Source organism: Melanerpes formicivorus, unplaced genomic scaffold (assembly GCF_026170545.1).
Source record: "Melanerpes formicivorus ecotype bairdi unplaced genomic scaffold, bMelFor1.0.p_v2 SCAF_22, whole genome shotgun sequence".
Classification (NCBI taxonomy): domain Eukaryota; kingdom Metazoa; phylum Chordata; class Aves; order Piciformes; family Picidae; genus Melanerpes; species Melanerpes formicivorus.
The window spans coordinates 5,392,474-5,410,609 of record NW_027142374.1 but is presented as its reverse complement, the minus strand read 5'-3'; the positions used below and the strand labels follow the sequence as shown (position 1 = coordinate 5,410,609).

At 45.2% G+C, this 18,136-nt stretch overlaps 1 protein-coding gene across 2 annotated transcripts in view; it reads right to left on the bottom strand.

The window, feature by feature from the left end:
* LOC137447939 (vascular endothelial growth factor receptor kdr-like) overlaps nucleotides 1–18,136 on the bottom strand; it is a 153,283-nt gene that overhangs the window by 78,048 nt on the left and 57,099 nt on the right. For both annotated transcript variants that reach the window (XM_068151957.1, XM_068151958.1), the window contains exons 4-8: nucleotides 13,097–13,224; nucleotides 6,954–7,104; nucleotides 5,196–5,332; nucleotides 3,356–3,515; nucleotides 2,299–2,416 (exon numbers count right to left, since the gene is read on the bottom strand). In XM_068151957.1, the coding sequence (XP_068008058.1) occupies nucleotides 2,299–2,416; nucleotides 3,356–3,515; nucleotides 5,196–5,332; nucleotides 6,954–7,104; nucleotides 13,097–13,224 (694 nt within the window). The remainder of the gene's footprint in view (nucleotides 1–2,298; nucleotides 2,417–3,355; nucleotides 3,516–5,195; nucleotides 5,333–6,953; nucleotides 7,105–13,096; nucleotides 13,225–18,136) is intronic.

The following is an 18,136-nucleotide window of genomic DNA, read 5'->3' as shown; positions in this document are numbered from 1 at the left end:
TCCTATCACTGTCCACTACTGAGAAGAGCTGAGCACCATTCTTGTGACCTCTACCCTATAGCTATTGATCAGCATTGAGATGATCCTCCCTCAGGCTCTCTTTTCCAACCTGAAGAGCCCCAGGTCTCTCAGCCTTTCCTCATGAGAGAGAACATGTCTATATGGCCCTTTCTTGTGCCTTAAAAACCTAAAGCCTGTTACTTGGAGAATTGAGAGATGAGAGGAAGGTCTTCACCAGCTAGGAGTAGGAGAGCAGAGTCTGCATGAGCAGACTGCACTGCTAATACAATATACAGATTTGGATTAGGATTATGAAACAGGCAGGACTTTGCCACACACAGAGTTTTAGACTTGGTGGAAGGAGAAGCTGGAGCATGTGTCCTACTGCCTGAGAATGCTGCAAACTTCCTTTACACTCATTTAAACAACTGCACTGAGAGACTTCCAACATCAACAGCTGTAGCTTTGAACATGCAGGGAAGGCAGTGCTGGTGGTCCCAGGCAGCTACCAAGCAGCTCCATACTGAGCCCCGAGGACAAAGCCTTGGCTGAGAAAAGGGGGATGGTCCCCACTTCTAATCACAAAGATACTTCCATCTAAGTAGCAGCAACAATTAAAAACATCTCCTGGCAGCACTGATTCCACCCATCTGACTGAATACTAGAGAATTTCATGTTAAAATAATGCAGGAACTTCTTCCCTGACCAGTAACTTGTGCTGACCCAGGCTGCCCTGAGCAGCACTCAGCTGGCCAAGGAGAAGTGCACTGTGCAGATGCTACCTCAGCCCATCCACCTTGGCTGGAAAGCTGCCTGTGGGAAAAGGACCTAGGGATGTTGGTCTGACAGTGGCTGAATAGGAGCCAGTGTGTGCCCAGGTGGCCAAGGAGGTCACCAGCATCTTGGCTTGGATCAGCAATAGTGTGATGAGCACGACCAGGGCAGGGATCATGCCCTTGCACTGGGCACTGGTGAGGACACACTTCCAATCCTAGATTCAGAAGAAGGATGTTGAGAGGCTAGAGTGGCCACAAAGCTGGTGTAGGGACTTTAGAACAAGTCTTCCCAGGAGCAGCTGGGGGAATTGGGGTTGTGTAGCCTGGAGAAAAAGAGGCTGAAGGGAGACCTCATTGCTCTCTACAAGTCCCTGAAAGGAGGTTTGAACTAGGTGGGGATTGGTCTCTCCTAAGGAACAAATGACAGAACAAGTGGAAATGGCCTCAAGTTGTGCCAGGGGAGGTTTAGGTTGGGCACTGGGAGAAATCTCTTCCTTGAAAAGGTTGTCAAGGCCTGGAATCCCTATCCCTAGAGGGGTTCCAAAGCCATGTAGACGTGGTGCTGAGGGACATGGTTTAGTGGTGACCTGGCAGTGCTGGGTTAACTGTGGGACTCGATGAGCTGAAATGTCTCTTCCAACCAAAACAATTCTTTGATTCTGTTACTCTGCCAGCACAGGCAAACCCGTGGCAGCTGTCATACAGAGTTTCATACAGTTAAAGATGTACAAGAGGTTGAATGGAGTTGTTAAAGACCCCCTGCAGAATGAAGTAGAGAAAATGTAGCAAGAGAGAGAACAAGTGATGAAAGGGTAGAGAGAGAAATAAATGTCTCCTGGAGTTGCTGACATGTTGTCCCTCCTATTAAGCTGATCCATCACAGTCCTGGTGAAGACTTCAGTTTGCTCAGGAGGATTCACTGCACTGTCTGCAAGGATGTGACAATAGTGTAGGGTTGGAGAAAATTATTCAAAACTATGAAGGGAAACAATTTCTCATGTTGAGAATATCTCCTGCAGATTTCTGTTCTGCACTACCTCCTTGCAGACTGATCACCAGTACTGATGGCAAACTGGTAACCCTTCCCCACTTGCATTCTGCTTCAATCTTCCAAACAGTTCTTTGTCCAGGGTACAGGAAAGCCCCGTTTTTCCTGCAGAGACCTTTCCTGAGTGACCAGGGGAGAAAAAACAGCATGGGAAAGAGGTATGGCTTGCCCAGCTTCACAGTGCATGTCAGTACAGAAAGGAGTCACATCTCTTTAGCTGTGCTGTGGGACCACAGCTATGAGCATTCCCAGCTCTCCTCTTTTAAGCATGTGGTAAGGAACAGGGTAAAATCTATTTTAGCCCCTCAAAAGGTCATAGAATCATAAAATCATAGAATGCACAGGGTCCAGCACCCTGAAGTAAGCAGGGACATCTGCAGCTAGAGCAGGCTGCTCAGAGCTTCATGCAGCCTGAACTGGAATGTCTCCAGGTCATCACATATGCCTAAGCTTGCTCATGAGGATGGTACTCACCAGGTGACACTTGGACGAGGAAAGGCATCCACCTTTGCAGCTAGTTTCAGTGACTTGTGTCCTGATGTAATCTCGTAGTAAGGCCCTTTCTTGTGTGAAACCGTAAGGAAAGGTTTGTCTGGAAAGGGAAAGGAACAGGAGGACAAGTAATGCCAGATCTGCCACAGTACACTGCTCACGTCTTTGAATTGCCTTCTGTTCAGCCTGGAGTTTTTGCAGTACAGATCAGCAGAAGCTGAGAGCCAAATGGAATGACACACTGTTATCCAGTCCACCTGTGAAGCTCAGCCATGGCCAGGAAGGGCTATCTCCAGATGAAGGGCTTGATGTGTAAAGCAGAGAATGTGCATCTACATTGCCCCTGGAGCAGTGTGTCAAGACTTCTGGAATATCTCTTGGCCATGTGAATGCCAGATTCTCCAGGGCATCAGCAACCACACTTGGTGCCAGCTTTCTCCAGACAGTTCACAGATTGCATTGGGTTGGAAGAGACCTCCAAAGGACATCTTGTCAAACCCCACTGTAGTGAGCAGGGACATCTCCAATTAGATCAGGCTGCCCAGTACCACATGAAGTCTGATATTGAATGTCACCAGGGATGGGGTCCCAGCCACATTCCTGGGTAACCTGCTCCAGTATTTTACCACCTTCATAGTGAAGGACTTCCTCCTTATGTCTAACACAAATCTGCCCTGCTTTAGTTTCAAACCATTGCCCCTTGTCCTACCATCACAACCCCTCTAAGCAGTCCCTCTCCAGCCTTCCTGGAGGTCTCCTTCAGATATTGAAATGTAGTTATAAGCTCTAAATGTAGTTGTAAGGTCTGCATCCATCCATGCCCTCAGGCATGTTTCAGTCTTGAAGTCTCTGAAGCTTCTCTGAAGCTTCTTTGGGTGTTGACTCTCATGGATTGCTTAGGGATTTCATAGGTGATTAATGCTTGTTTTAACTAGTTGGCACAATGTCAGCTGCATGTCAACAAAGTTAATAACATGGAGTTCACCTTTAGGCTGACCAGTCTGGTTCTTGGGTGTTGTGGTTTAGCAGCAGAACTTACCATACACTGTCACTGTGACATTGGCCTCCAACCTTGTTACATTGAATGTTTTGCATGTGTACAGGCCTCCGTCTTGCATGGTGACATTTTCAATTGTCAGGGTGCTGCCAACCTTATACACCATGCCACTCTGGTCTATTGTTCTTCTAGGATATGGGTGCTGGAAGTTAGAAAGAAACAAAAGGGCTCAAAACCAGCATACAGTGGATTACTGTGTTCATCCATTCCCAGTCTGCCAGTGAAGAAAAGCAGTGATTTGTACCAAAATTATCAGATCTCCCCATTGCTAAAATAAATAACATAAAATAGGCTGCCCTGGGAAGTGGTGGAGAGACCATCCCTGAAAGTGTTCAAGAAATGTGTGGACATGGCACTATGGGACATGGTTTAATGTCTGTGGCGGCGTTGGGTTGACGGTTGGATTCCATGATCCTAAAAGTCTTTTCCAGCCTTAATGATTCTATGATTCTGGGATTCTATAAAAGGCAATGCAGCAAAAAGAGCTCTCATGTGATTTTTGTTTTTTTCTTTTCCATTTTTTCAAGTCTAATAAGAGAGACAAAGGGAGTGGAACCTTGGTGGTTCTCTGCTGAACTCTGAGGGGATACATCACAGATCAGCCCAGGGAGCTCAGGGCAAAGCTGCTGTGGCCATCTGTAGGGTCAGGGTCGTGCTTTGGGATTTTTCTTGAGGTTTTTTAGGGGTTTTTTTTGGTCACAGCCAGTATTTTTCTGTCTTTAAAACCTCCTACTTTCTAAAAGAAACATATTATGACAGAAATATAATACATTATGACAAGCATGTGCCAATGCAAATTGCTGAAGAACTTTAGAAAGCACTATTGCTTCTGATGGGATTTTTGGTCCCAGAGATTTGGCCAAGAAATTTTACATCTATAACATTAGAAAGCTAAGGAGGGTTCACAGGGGAAAAAAAAAAACAACCCAAAACAACCACCAACAAAACCCCAAACCAAAATGAAACAAAACAACACCAAACCAAACCAATCCAAACAAAACTTTCTACCATCTCATGGGGTTCCAGAAAGAAAATTCAGGAACATCAGATTATTTGCACTTCTCTGCATTCTGTGTTATTTTTTTCTGTAGTTTTATTTTACCAAAGCAAAATCTTGACCTTCTTTCAGTGTCTTTTCAGTGTCATTCATTTTAGGAATCACATTTTATACTTTTCCAAGAGGCTTAAATGCTTCTTGGAAATGTATATTTGCTGAACCAACAAGATGAGAAAAAAATAATCATTTTTATTCCAAGCATCAAATAGAGCCATGAGTAATAGCTCAGATAAATGGATCTGGAAAATACCCCTTCTGCCCTTGGATTTTCCTTAGGAGAACATCAAAGCAAATGCTCAGTCCCTTACATGTCCCTTGTCCTGTTGCTGGGAATCACTGAGAAGAATCTGGACCCATCCTCTTGCCCCCCCCCCCCCCCCCCCCCCCCCGCCCTTTAGCTCTTGCTGAGCATTGATCAGGCTGCTCTTCTCCAGGCTCAACAGCCCCAGGGCTCTCAACCTTTCCCTTTCAGAGAGATGCTGAGATGCTCCAGGCCGCTCATCATCTCTGTGGCCTCCACTGGACTCTCCCCAGTAGTTCCCTGTGTCTCTTCAACCAGGAACCCCAGCCCTGCAGTTTAATTTGCAGATTCAAGATGAGCAGATGAGTTTTAGATTCCCCCAAAGAAGAAATACAAGCAATTGTAGGTTTACAAATGGTTGATTGTTTTTCAAAAGGAGTAGTAGTTCTGGTTTCCTCAGGCCTGTGGACAGATCTTTCTTTTGGGGAGGAGGACACTGCATGAAATTGCAATCATCAACTTACCCTCCCATTGGGACATGTCCAGATGAGCTCAATGCGCCCATTGATGAAGGTTTCTGCTCTGCATTCCAGATAGAGAGTTTCTCCAACCAGGAGTTTTTTGGGAGTTGCTTTTAGAGCCAGGTTCTGTACTCTGCCCTCTGAAATGCAAAAAAGCATAGTGAGAACTACACAGCACTCTTAAGATGGAATTCATAGTCCAACTGTATCTCTGTCATCCTCTCCTCTCACAGTTTCCAAAACAGCTCACCTTCTTCTGTCATTTCTGTGGAAACATGGAAATGCCCCCACAACAGAAACATTTAGGTTGGCTGGGTAAGTGCCTGAACATCACACATGCCATGTTTAGCTCCACAGCCATTCTCAGAAAGTTTTCAGGAGTGACATCCTTTTGAGGGCCTCAACCTGTATCTGTGAGAGGATAATTTCTGCAGAACATGAACTGCTTTTCTTCTACCCTCTGATGACCAGCTACCTCACCCTCTGACAACCACAGACTGGTTGGAAGGAACCTCTGGAGATCATCTAGTCTAGCCTCCCACCAGAGCAGGTTTACCTAGATTAGGTTGCACAGTACTGTGTCCAGGCAGGCTTTGAATAGCTCCAGAGATGGAGACTCCACCACCTCTCTGGGCAGCCCTGCTCTTTACCCTCAAGGTAAAGAGGTTCCTCCTCATGTTTAGATGGAATTTCCTATGTTCAGGTTTGTGCCCATTACCCTTCATTCTGTCACTGGGCAACATTGGAAAAACACTGGTCCCATCCTTCCCACCCTCAAAGGATTTATAAGCATTGAGAAGATCCCCTCCTCAGTCTGCACTTCTCTTGACTAAAAAGCCTCAAGTCCCTCAGCTTTCCCTTTCTGATAGACATCCTCAGATCCTGATCTTACATATTTATCTATGCTTTAACTCCATCAACTCTGAAACAAGACTACATTGATGGTCCTCCATACCCATGTCTGACTGCTGCCCAGTAAAACTCTGCTGTGTCAAACAATGAAGAAAAAGAGAGGGAGAGAGATTTACAGGACTTTGATGTGGCTGCCACACAAATTTCTAAGGCTGTTGTTTAAATTGTATAGGAGGATGCCATGAGCTAATGGGAATGAAGTCACAATACACTCTCTGCTGTCAAAAATATAATGTATGAGGAGAGAAAGAACATACACTGAAAACAACGGAAAAATAAATTCTGATTGTCTTCACATAAATCCTCAGCACTCAAAAATGTGATGTGGCTTCAAATTCAGATTTCAATCCCGAGCTGAAGCTCAGCTGTAAATACGAGGGAAGGGGTTTAGTAAATCACCAAAATAAACTCTATAAACCCCCAAAGATTTGAATTAGCCATTTAATGAGATTTTTATGGCATGGTCTTGTATGTTTAATGACCCAGAGGCAAAATGAAAGCTACTGTTCAGTTTATCCTAACCCTGTCGTTGCTTTAATGTAAATAAAACTCAATCCAAGCAAACAAAGCCTTGGTGGGGTTTGACTAAAATACTTCTTCCTTTTTGTGCTACCTCAACATTTGGTCATTTATCAAGCCCAGGAGTGGATCAAATCCAAGTTCTATTGAACAGAGAACAAAAAGAGGGAAGAATAAGTTTGCTTTTAGCATCCCAGCTTGGACTTGTTGCAGATCCATACCAATTAGATGTATCCAACCTAACTGAGACCAACCAAGAAATAATAGCCAGGGGCTGAACTGCGCAGCAGAAACTTTGTGGTCACTCATCAGCATGTGGTGTGCACTCACCCAGTCTCTGTGCTAGGTAATAGGAGGTGAACACAGTTCCATTGACATTGGCAGTGCATGTGAGTACTCCAGAGTAAACAAAGGAATGAGAGGGGATGACAAATCCTCTTCTCGGGTCCCACTTGAAGTTCATCTCTACTGAATAAGGGTACTGAAAGAGAACAGATGGATAGGAGGCTTGTGAGACATTCCCTTTCCCCTCAGACTGCAGAGGCAACCAGCCAAGGCTATTCTGCTTGAGAAGCAGGGGAGATATCTGACCTTTCAGAGTGGTTGGTGGTCTCATTCCACACATATCTTAAGCAACATCAACATAAGCAAATAGAAAAGCCCTCCCTAAGGTATGACTGTCTTTGAAATCCAAAACTTGGACATCATAACTGGAGGTTTTCATTCAGTAGCCCAAATCCTCTCAGATCTTAGTCAAGATGCCATGCTACCCATTGTAGGTCCAATTTCCCTCATCTCTTTACTGGAAATAATTTTGCCTGTTTTATATTAATTTTGTAAGGTAATCTTTCTGAAAGTGTTTAGGAAGAACATTTCCTGCTCCTATATGTAGCTGCCACACTTATTCACACACACACCATTTTGTAAGGGCTTGTTGTGATAGGATTAGAGGGAATGGATTGAAGCTTGAGGAGAGGACATTTAGGCTGGAGATTAGGAAGAAATTCTTGACAATGAGGGTGGTGAGACACTGGAACATGTTGCCTAAGGAGGTTGTGGTTGTCCCCTCCCTGGAGTTGTTCAAGGGCAGGTTGGATGAGGCCTTGAGCAACCTGATCTAGTGGAAAGTGTGCCTGCCCATGGTGGGGGGTTTGGAGCTAGATGGTCTTTAGGGTCCCTTCAAAGCCAAACCATTCTATGATTTCTGGGATCTCACAGTACTTTAAAAACATGTGTGAAGCTAGAACTCAAACATTAGAATGATTCATGTCACTACCTTGCCTGATGGTCATCATTTCTAAGCTGTGGTCTGTAGCTGTGGCTCTCTGTGTGTCACAAAAAGAGATGAGACACCTTCAAAGCAGCTTATTGATTTCCACCAGGCACTGAAGCAACCTGGATGACTTCAGATGGTAAATCACAACATGGCAGGACGAAGGGGACTTAGTGACATAGACAATTTTAATCCTAAATTCATAAATACTTGTAGTGTTCTGACATTCTTGAAGTGTGAAAAATAAACTGGAGGGAAAATTCATCTCATAAAGATGACCTCTCTGTACACCCTTGGACAGCAGGTCAGGCACGTTGCCTTTGGTTGAGGGGAATAATTAGCTGTTTATTATTATCACCACATTCTCTATTTGCTAGAGAAAATGCAGTTTATTTTCCAATAATTTTGAAAACCGTGGGTTGGAATGTGGACAATAAATACATGGTGTTATGTGCAGACAAATAACTCAGGAGTCTGTAGAGAGCAGAGCCCTGAACTTCACCTGCTTCAGCCTCCTTGCAGCCAGGGGGCAGGAACCACAGGATGCAGGAACCATAGGATGCAGGTCTGGCTGTTTCAGCAGGATATGTGAAGGCTCTTTAGGACTGAGGACGCACTGAAGGAATGCTGGTGGACAAAAAGTTCGCCATGAGCCAGCATTTTGTCCTTGTGGCCAAGAAGACCAAGAGTCAAATGGAGTCTGCCAAGAAGTGTGTGACCAGCAGGTCAAGGGAGGTTCTAATAAGGCCACAAGTGGAGTAGTGGGTCTAGTTCTGGGCTCCCCATTTCACGAAAGACAGAGAACTACTGGGGAGAGTCCAGTGAAGGCTCTAAAGATGCTGAGGGGCCTGGAGCATCTCTGTGAAGAGCAAAGGCTGAGAGCCCTGGGGCTGTTGAGCCTGGAGAAGAGCAGCACCAGAGGGGATCTGAGCAATGCTCAGCAAGAGGTAAAGGGTTGGGGGCAAGAGGGTAGGCCGAGACTTTTCTCAGTGGTGTTCAGTGACAGGACAAGGGGCAATGGGCACAAACTGGAACCCAGAATACACCATCTGAAAATGAGGAGAAGCTTTTTTGTTGTGAGGGTGCTGGAGCCCTAAACGGTCTCCCCAGATAGGTTCTGGAATCTCCTTTAGAGAGATTCCAAACCCAACTGGACATTGTGAACCTAGGCAAGCTGCTGTGGATGCCCCTGTTTTGCAGGGCCGTAGGACTAGATGATCCCCAGAGGTCCCTTCAAACCCCACCATGCTGAGATTCTGTGTAGTGTTTTTCTTTTCAGAATGACCTTGCCTTAGCTTTTGAAGCCAACCAAGGGAAGAGCCACACCGGTGACCACAAATGGGAATTTCCCAGTGGTGTAATGGTTTTGCTCTTCTTCTTGTTGTTACACAGGATGCAATTTGTTTTTTCCGTATCCAGACAAACATTAGTCTTGCATGGCAGTGTGGTTTAAACAGAGTTCAGTTTAAATAATACTCCTGCTCTGAAGAAATTTCAGCTCCAGGCTTTGAGAGCTGGTGCTTATACCTCTCCCATGAATACACAATCGTTGGCTTTGTGGTCCGGTTGCTTGTTATTCCATTTTCAGCCTAGACCAAAGACAAAGGAATGAGGGCTGTGGGGCTATGATTGGTGATGTTGCTCTGGGGAAGGAGGCATGGCAGGACAGTTGCTTCCTTTAGGAGCGCCAGCTCTCTTCTGACAGTAGTACGAAACATGGGCTTCATGTAAGTGCTCTCAATGTAATCCAGCTGTGGTGTCTCTATCCAGAACCACCTGGAAAATTCAGGAATATTGTAGAAGATGATGAGAGAGATGGGGCTTAATCACGGAATCATAGAATAGTTTGGGTGGGAAAGAACCTTTAAAGGCTGTCTAGTCCAACCACTCTGTAGTCAGCAGGGACATTTGCAGCTAGAACAGGTTGCTCTAGGTTAATCATGCCAGCAGTGTGCTCAGGTGGCCAAGAAGGCCAATGGCATCTTGGCTTGCATCAGGAATAGTGTGTCAAGCAGGTCTAGGGATGTGATTGTCCCACTCTACTTGGCATTGGTGAGGCTACACCTCAAATACTGGGGTCAGTTTTGGGCCCTGCACTACAGGAGGGGCATTGAAGTGCTGGAACAGTTCCAAAGAGCAGCAACTAAGCTGGTGAAGTGCTTTGAACACAAATCTGATGAGGAACAAGTGAGGGAGCTGGGGTTGCTTAGTCTTCAGAAGAGGAGGCTGAGGGGAGACCTTCTGGTTCTCTACAACTCCCTGAAAGGAGATTGGAGTGAGATGGGAGTCATTTTCTTCTCACATACAAGTGACAAGAGGAAATGTCCTCAAGTTGTGCCAAGGGAGGATCGGGTTGGATATGAGGAAAAGTTTCTTCACAGAGAGTTCTTGGGCATTGGAACAGGCTGCCCAGGGAAGTGGTGAAGTCACTGTCCCTGGAGGGATATAAACGATGTGTGGGTGTGGTTCTGAGGGATGTGGTTTAGTGGCAGTGGATTTGACGATCGCAAAAGGCTCTTCCAACCTCAACAGTTCTACGATTTTATGCTTTAACACTGATGTGGCAAATGCAGATGGAACCAGACAGTGACCAGACACATCTGACAAGACTGAAAGTGCCTTTTTGTTTCCCCCTTTTCCCCAGAATTAAAATCATGTTAAGCAAAATGAAAGTTTTGAATTGTGTGTTTTAGCCTGGGCTTACTAATTACAGAGATGCTCTTTAGAGCTAGCTGGCATCTGTTTAGTATTAGCAAGAGGTACCTTTCTCCATACATATTTAAAGGCCAGAGAGTGCCATGATTTTAAAGTATAATGGTAACATAAGGAACTTAATTTACAGTGGGGAAAAAAAAAAAGTACATTTTCTACAAGAATAATAAAATGCGATAAAGCTGAACTTCAGGGCTTGGCAGCTCTGCTCCCTGATGGCTAGGCAAAGGGGAAAGAAAAAACAACCCTCCTCAGGAGGCCCTTTTCAACACCACACACATATTAAACCTCTTCATAAAATATTCAAAAAGTATATACTTAAACAATCAAGCAGAGCGCGTCAGCGCCGCTGGAAGGAAGTCACAGTGGCTTCCCTCCCTTTGAAGCTCGTTGTCTATCGAAGATTAAATTTGGAAGAGGAGGATGTTCTAAATTTGTCTGATGGCCTCACTCACCTCTGCTCCCCCGTCCTTACCTCCACCCCTCTCCCGCTCCGCTTCCTCTGCGCATGGGAAGCCGCCACCTTGGCTCCACGCTGTCCTACGAAATTCCCAGGCTGGGCAGAACAAGTGGAGACTTTCCATGGCTGGGACTTGGGGCTGGTAGCTCCCAGAGCCAAGACACACCTCCCAAAGCGTATCCTCCTGAGTGGTGATGTCTCTTCATCTCCTGGCCTCAGGAGGATGCAGACCTTTGAGGAGCAGTGCTCAACATCCTCATCCCTGCCCTGCAGTCCCCTTGGAGGGGAGCAAGCCTTTTGAGGAGCATTTTCTTTGCAATTCAAATGGGAGATTTCAGTGGAAATTTTATTCCAGCAGCAGCTGGTAGCAAGCTAAAGGACTTCAGTTTGTGTTTGAAGAAATTACCAGGAGAAGATTTAGCTGGCAAGCAGGGGAGAAGCAGGGCTGCCTATAAATAAGGGGAATAAATGTGGAGGTCTCCTTGGTCGAGGTTCCAAGGCCATATTTAAGCTCATGTGACTGTGGCTGATGTCAGCAGCAGGACTCCAGCAATGAATTTGGTTGAAGGAGGCTAAAATAAGATGGGGATGCTTCATGTTAATAGCCAAAGGGTAGAAGGTGATAACACTTATCCAGGCTAAAGTGATAGCTGTAACTGGAGAGGAGCCTTTTCCCCCACCTTTTAATCCTTCCTGACAAAAATAGAGATCTGCTAAAGCAATGAGGCCAGTGCTGACCTTCTGCACGTTTACTGGAACCTTGCCATTGGACTCAGCAGGAGCCAGAGCACCATCTCAGGCCACTGTGGTTTCATGTGCTGTCTCCCAGGAGAATGAGACATCTAACAACTAAGAGGACTAAGTAGTAAGAGGAGCAAAGGTTCTCAAACCCCTTTACCTCCCTGAAAGGACCTTTGAGCCCGGTGGGGGTTCGTCTCTTGTCCCAAGCAGCAAATGATAGGACAAGAGAAACAACCTCAAATTGTGCCAGGGAAGATTTATGTTGGATATTAAGGAAATCTTCCTCCCTGAAAGGGTTGTTAGGTCCTGGCCCAGGCTGCCCAGGGTTGTGGTGGGGTTGTCATCCCTGGATGGATTTCAAAGCCATGAAGATGTGGTGCTGAGGGACATAATTTATTAGTGACCTGGAAGTGCTTGGTTAATGGTTGGACCTGATGACCTTAAAGGTCTCTTCCAACCAAAACAGTTCTCTGATTCCATGATTCTCCATCCAGCATAACAGACACATCTCTCACAGTTTCTCCAGAAGAGTCTTTGGAAAAGGGGCAGAGCCAAGAGATGAGCTCTCATTCACGTTAGGACAGCTCCAGCATTCAGCCTAGCGGGAGAATGGAGAGGCACAAAACCTATTAGGTGCAAGGGAGGATTGGAGCCAGGAGACCTGTGTCCTGTTCCTCACTCCATGACAGCCTTCTCTATTGAGCAATTCTAAAGCCCTTTAAATGAGTGACTAGATCTCCATTGATTGAGGAAGCCTCAGACCTTGAATTTCCATTTTTATTAGACAAAATAGCCTTGGCCTCCACAGACCACTCTGTAACCTTGACATTCAGATATAGCTGCTGCTGAAGGGCTGGATGGTGTAGCCATTTATTTCCAAGGCTGAAACTTCGTTTAAATTTATGAAATCAAGCAAAAATGGGCAGCTCTTCTGAGGAGGTTCAAGGTATAAAAGAAGCTTTCATGAGGATAGCAAATAGCAAGGCTTTATTCAAGGAATTTGGAAGAAAAATAGAGCCTTGTCATCTATCATTGCCAATTTATGGAGGAACATCAAGGCACAAGATGAGAAAAATATCTGATAAACCCCAGCTAATCCTCAAAACACCCTTGTCCACAGTTCAATAGTACTGCAGTGCAGAAGCAGGACTGTCCTTCTCCATTTTCAGTGTCTTTGCTGGGTTTTTTCTGACACTTATTTAGTTTCATACATTTCCTTTTGCATTTTTACCCGTTCTGCTGGCAGCCCAGTCCTCTGAACCGATTGTCTCAGGAGCAGCCACTTACCTGGGTAAGCTTAGGTCTGATATCTGGCGAGGTAACTCGGCAAGGGACAACAATTGTTTTCTTAGCATCTAAAATGTAGATTATTTCGGGATGTTCCGGGTGAATCTCCACAAATGGATGTCTGTAGTCTGCAGGGAAAAGAACAGTGATTTCAAAGTCACTCCCTTGCTGATGGATGGCCATAAGGCCACCAGTCTGAGCTGCTAACTGCCCATAGACATGCTCATCTAACGAGACATCCAGTCACATTTAGAATCTTGGAAAAGACCATCAAGTCCAACCTTCAACCTAAACCCACCATGGCCGTTAAACCATGTCCCAAAGGGCCAAGTCCACATGTTTCTTGAACACCTCCAGGGGTGGCGACTTCACCACTTCCCTGGGCAGCCTGTTCCAATGCTTGACCATTCTTGCAGGAAAAAACTGCTCCTCATATCAAACCTCCAGACACAATTTAATGCTATTTCCACTCCTTCTATCACCTGATACCCAGAAGAAGAGACCAGCCCCCACCTCACTCCAGCCTCCTTTCAGGCAGTTGTAGAGGGCAATGAGGTCTTCCCTCAGCATTCTCTGTTCAAGACTGAACAACCCCAGTTCTCTCAGCCACTCCTCATAAGACTCGTTCTTGCTAGTCTGCAAATGACACTGTCATCTAAGGATTATTGCCAAGTTATCAAGAATTAGACTAGCCTATTTCTAACCCTATTTGCTCAGTCTTCAGTGTAATCTTACAAAAACTCCTTTCCTTATCCATTTTCCATCTGTAAAAATGGAGTTGATAAATCAGCTCCATGGATCTTCACGGTGCTGAGGTTGATTCTTTCCCCAGTGCTCTGATTTTTTTCTGTAGCACTCCTGAATTACACAGCAGGGAAGTATTACAGTAGGTTTACATCAGTTCATGCAAATCTACTGGAAGAAAAAAGCTTCTTTCTGTAAATGAGAATCTCTAGAATACTGCAGAAAGCGTGTAAAAAGGGGATGTAGGCTCATGATATTCAAAGCTAGGCAAGAATAATCTGTTTAACCTAACAGTGAAGAAAATTTGTCACACTATGGGGGATTTTCTACAGATCTAGCACAATAAATCAGACTAAATATACATCTACAATAGTAATAAATAGAAACTTGAGGTAGTTAAAGTTAATAAAGCTGCTGAGTCTCATTCACTGATTCTTCTTTCTACAAATACTTTAATGGTCATCAGAAAATTCCAATTATTATTGTGAAACCCTAAAACCTCTGAGATTTTTCTAGAAAGCATTCTTTGACTTCATATTCTTAGAATCACAGAATCATTAAGATTGGAAAATTGCTTTAAGATCAAGTCCAAACTTCTCCCCCGTACTGCCGTGGCCACTAGACCATGTCCTGAAGTGCCACATCTACTCATTCTTTGAACATCTCCTGGGATGGCGACTCCACCACCTCCCTGGGCAGCCTGACCACACTTGCAGTCCATGGACAGGGACTAACCTTCATGTGGAGCTCCACAGGGGTAAAGCACTGTCACAGCAGTGCCAGCACCTCCCCAGTCCCATGGCCTCTCTGTTTAGTTTGCATTGGATCAAGTTTTGGCTAATTGTTTTGGCTGAAAAGATGGAGACATTGAATTGAAAAGTCTTTCTGCCAGTGTTTTTAGAGGGAATTTCAGAACAGGCCTGTTTGTTTAAAAAGTAACCTGAACAAAAGAAGGCAGCTAAGCAAAAGTCAAATAATCCTAAACCATCAGAAAATACTGAAATATGCAATGACTGAGATATCTTAGCTGAAACAGAATAGTTCCTGTTTAGGGGGAGTAAAATCATTATTTATCCCTATTCTTTTCCATTATCTCTCCCTACCTTCAAGACTGACCTCTACCAAATTTCCAGCTTCACAACAGGCCTAATAATAATAATAATAATAATCTCCTTTTTTTTCATCTGTAAATAAGACACCAAAAGAGGAAGCAGGAATTCACAGGGTTATGCAACCAAAGCCATATTTCACTCCTGATTGATTTTTAATAGCAGCCTGCACCTGAATTGCCATATGTCTTGCCAGTAGCTAGAATTACACTATCCCAGATCAGAAGCTCCAGGCTGAACTGGCAGCCAAAATATATAAATCTAACTTTCTCCCATCAGCATTTGAAATCTAATAGTGTTTTAAATCACTGTGCAATTAGTAACAGTAAAAGGCAGCTTCTGGATGATAAAAATTGGTTTGGGGAAGGAGAAGATGGTTTGAGCTGCACTTGATTGTCGATCTCTAGTGCATGTTGAGTCTGATGGGAAACATTCTCACTCTGAAAAAAAAATAAGTGGGAAAAGGGTTTATATTTTATTGGACCTTCTCTTTCCTACAGTAAGTGAGGTTTCTTAGAGCCTGGTGCAGTGAGAAGCTGGCTATAATTTGGGCTATCTCAGTGATGTAGCAGTTTATAGCCTTAGACCAAAGAATGTTCTCTGTCTACCAAGGGTCTCTTTTGCTCCCTATTTCGTTCTGTACTATGTGAGGTCTTGTGATGGTCCGCAGGTCTGTGGAGGGCATTCTGCCCCTCTGCTCCTCTCTGCTGAGACACCCACCTGCAGTGCTGGGGCCAGCTCTGGAGTCCTCATCACAGCAGAGACATGGACTGATTGGAGCAGGGCCAGAGGAGGTCACAGCAATGATGGGAGGGCTGGAAGCTCTCTGCTGTGAGGCCAGGCTGAGAGAGTTGGGGTTGTTCTGTCTGGAGAAGAGAAGGCTCCGGGGAGAACTTCTGGTGACCTTACAGGACTTAAAGGGGGTCTACAAGAAAGCTGGGACAGATTTTTGAGCAGGGTGCGTTGTGACAGGACAAGGGGTGATGGTTTGAATGAAAAGAGGGAAATTTAGACTAGAGAGAAGGAAGACATTTTTGACACTCAGAATGGTGAGACCCTGACTAGGATTGAAAGGAAAAGCAGCTGCAGGTGAAGATCACTAAATAATCCTTGGTGTGTCAGCGAGGCTTATTTTGTTCTCCCTAACTCTGAAGCTCCTTGCAAAAGAAAAAGTAATATCATGAAGTGGAGCAGATGGCAGAAGAAACGAGCAAACCCCCTGTGCACCCTGCAGCCTGCTTCTGCTTCACTCCAGCTCTTCTGAAATCCCAAGTAAGCAGGAGCAAGCCACCCCCCACTGAAACTGGGAAGGAGAATTCCAAGCAAGAGGACTTTCTAGGCAGCTGGACTGTTCACTTAGCAGATAAGGAAATACCAAGTGGCTCAGCTTTGGATCCTAACAGAATGACAAAGAATAAATAGTGAATAGGGAACTAATCAACTGCCAGCTGATACCTCTGGTATGGTTTGTGCAGACAAAAAAGCCTCAGTCCTTCATGAAATTCCTAAGCAGTTCACACTGATTGTGGCATGGAAAAATGATCTGCTGGAACATCAGGAGTGTCACTGCCAGCTTTACAAACACATTCACCACCTTAAGCTAATCAGCAATCGCTTAGCTCCTTGTAAAGGAGTCTCCCAGAGACAGTACTTCTTGAAACAAAAGGGACAGGGTTGCTCTTCTTGAAAAATGATAACCTCAGCCTCAGGGAATATCTGAAATTCCAGATGGAGTAAATCAATGGCACTCAACTGTTGCGACTTGGAGAGCTGAGGCATGGGAAATGCAGGTGGTGTCCTCTCTGTGGTTACCAGCACTGCACTCTGAGGAAAAAAAATCCTCAGCAAAGAAACACTTGATGAAAATAGAGAATTTCCTTGGAGCTTGGACATTTGTCCATCCTGAGTTCTGTTCATCACAGAATCCCAGCATGGTGGGGGTTGGAAAGGATCATCCAGTTCAATGCCAAGTTCACCCACAGCAGGTTGCCCAGAATCACAATGTCCAGATGAGTTTAGAATCTCTCCAGAGAAGGAGACTCCACAACCTCTCTGGGCAGCCTGCTCCAGGGATTCAGCACCTTCACAGCAAAGAATTTTCTTCTCATTTTAAGATGGAACCTCCTGGGTTCCAGTTTGTGCCCATTACTGCTTGTCCTGTCCCTGGGCACCACTGAAGAGTCTGACCCCTTCCAACCCCCACTCACCCTTGCCTTAGCTCTTGCTGAGCATGGACCAGATCCCCTCTCAGGCTGCTCTTCTCCAGGCTCAACAGCCCCAGGGCTCCCAGCATTTCCATGTCACAGAGATGCTCCAGGCCTCTCAGCATCTTTCTAGTCTCCATTGGACTCTCTCCAGTGGTTCCCTGTATCTCTTGAACTGAGGAACCCAGAACTGGACCTGGTACTCCAGGTATAACCTCAATAGGACACTATGAATCTTAGCCATAAAGAACCATCCGTCAATTCCCATAGGATAATTAACCACAATAATTTGCTATGGGCTTCTAAATTCACTATATGTGAAGAAATTGATAATTTTCAGGCTGCAGGTTCTTGGGCATTAGAAGAAACTTCTTAGCTGAACCAGTTCTCAAACACTGAAGCAGACTACCCCTGCAGGTGTTTAAAGACACAGAGATGTGGTGCTGAGGAACATGGTTTATCACTAGATTTTGGTAGAGGCAGAAAATGGTTGGACTCAAAGATTAAAGTTCTGTTCCAACTGAAATGATTCTGTGAGTCTGCGAAACACAAGAACTGTAGCACATTAGGAACTTATCAGCTACAGCAGCAGCTCCAAGGAGAGGGTAAGGTCCCTTCCTTTTGGTCTCAGACTGGCTGTCTGGCTCTGCAGGTCAGTGGAAGTTTGCAGGAAGCTGTACCAGACCGGGGTGTTACTGTTTACCCAGCACAGCTCAGGAGGGAACACAAACAGCAGAGCAAAGGAAGCAGAGGCAGCAGGATGGTGCCGGGGAAGGGGATCTGAGCTCCAGCCACAGCCACAGAGCCAGGAGAAAGATCAAGCATGCCGCACACAAGAGCCACTCAAAGGTCAAGTGCTTACAAGAGCATTGTTACCTTCAGGCAGTGAAGCCCTTCATGTTTAAATCCTCCCTCTGTCTAGGAGGAGATTAATTGCTGCTTGAGATGAGCATGGGGAGGGTCCCTCTTACTCAGAGGTGTAA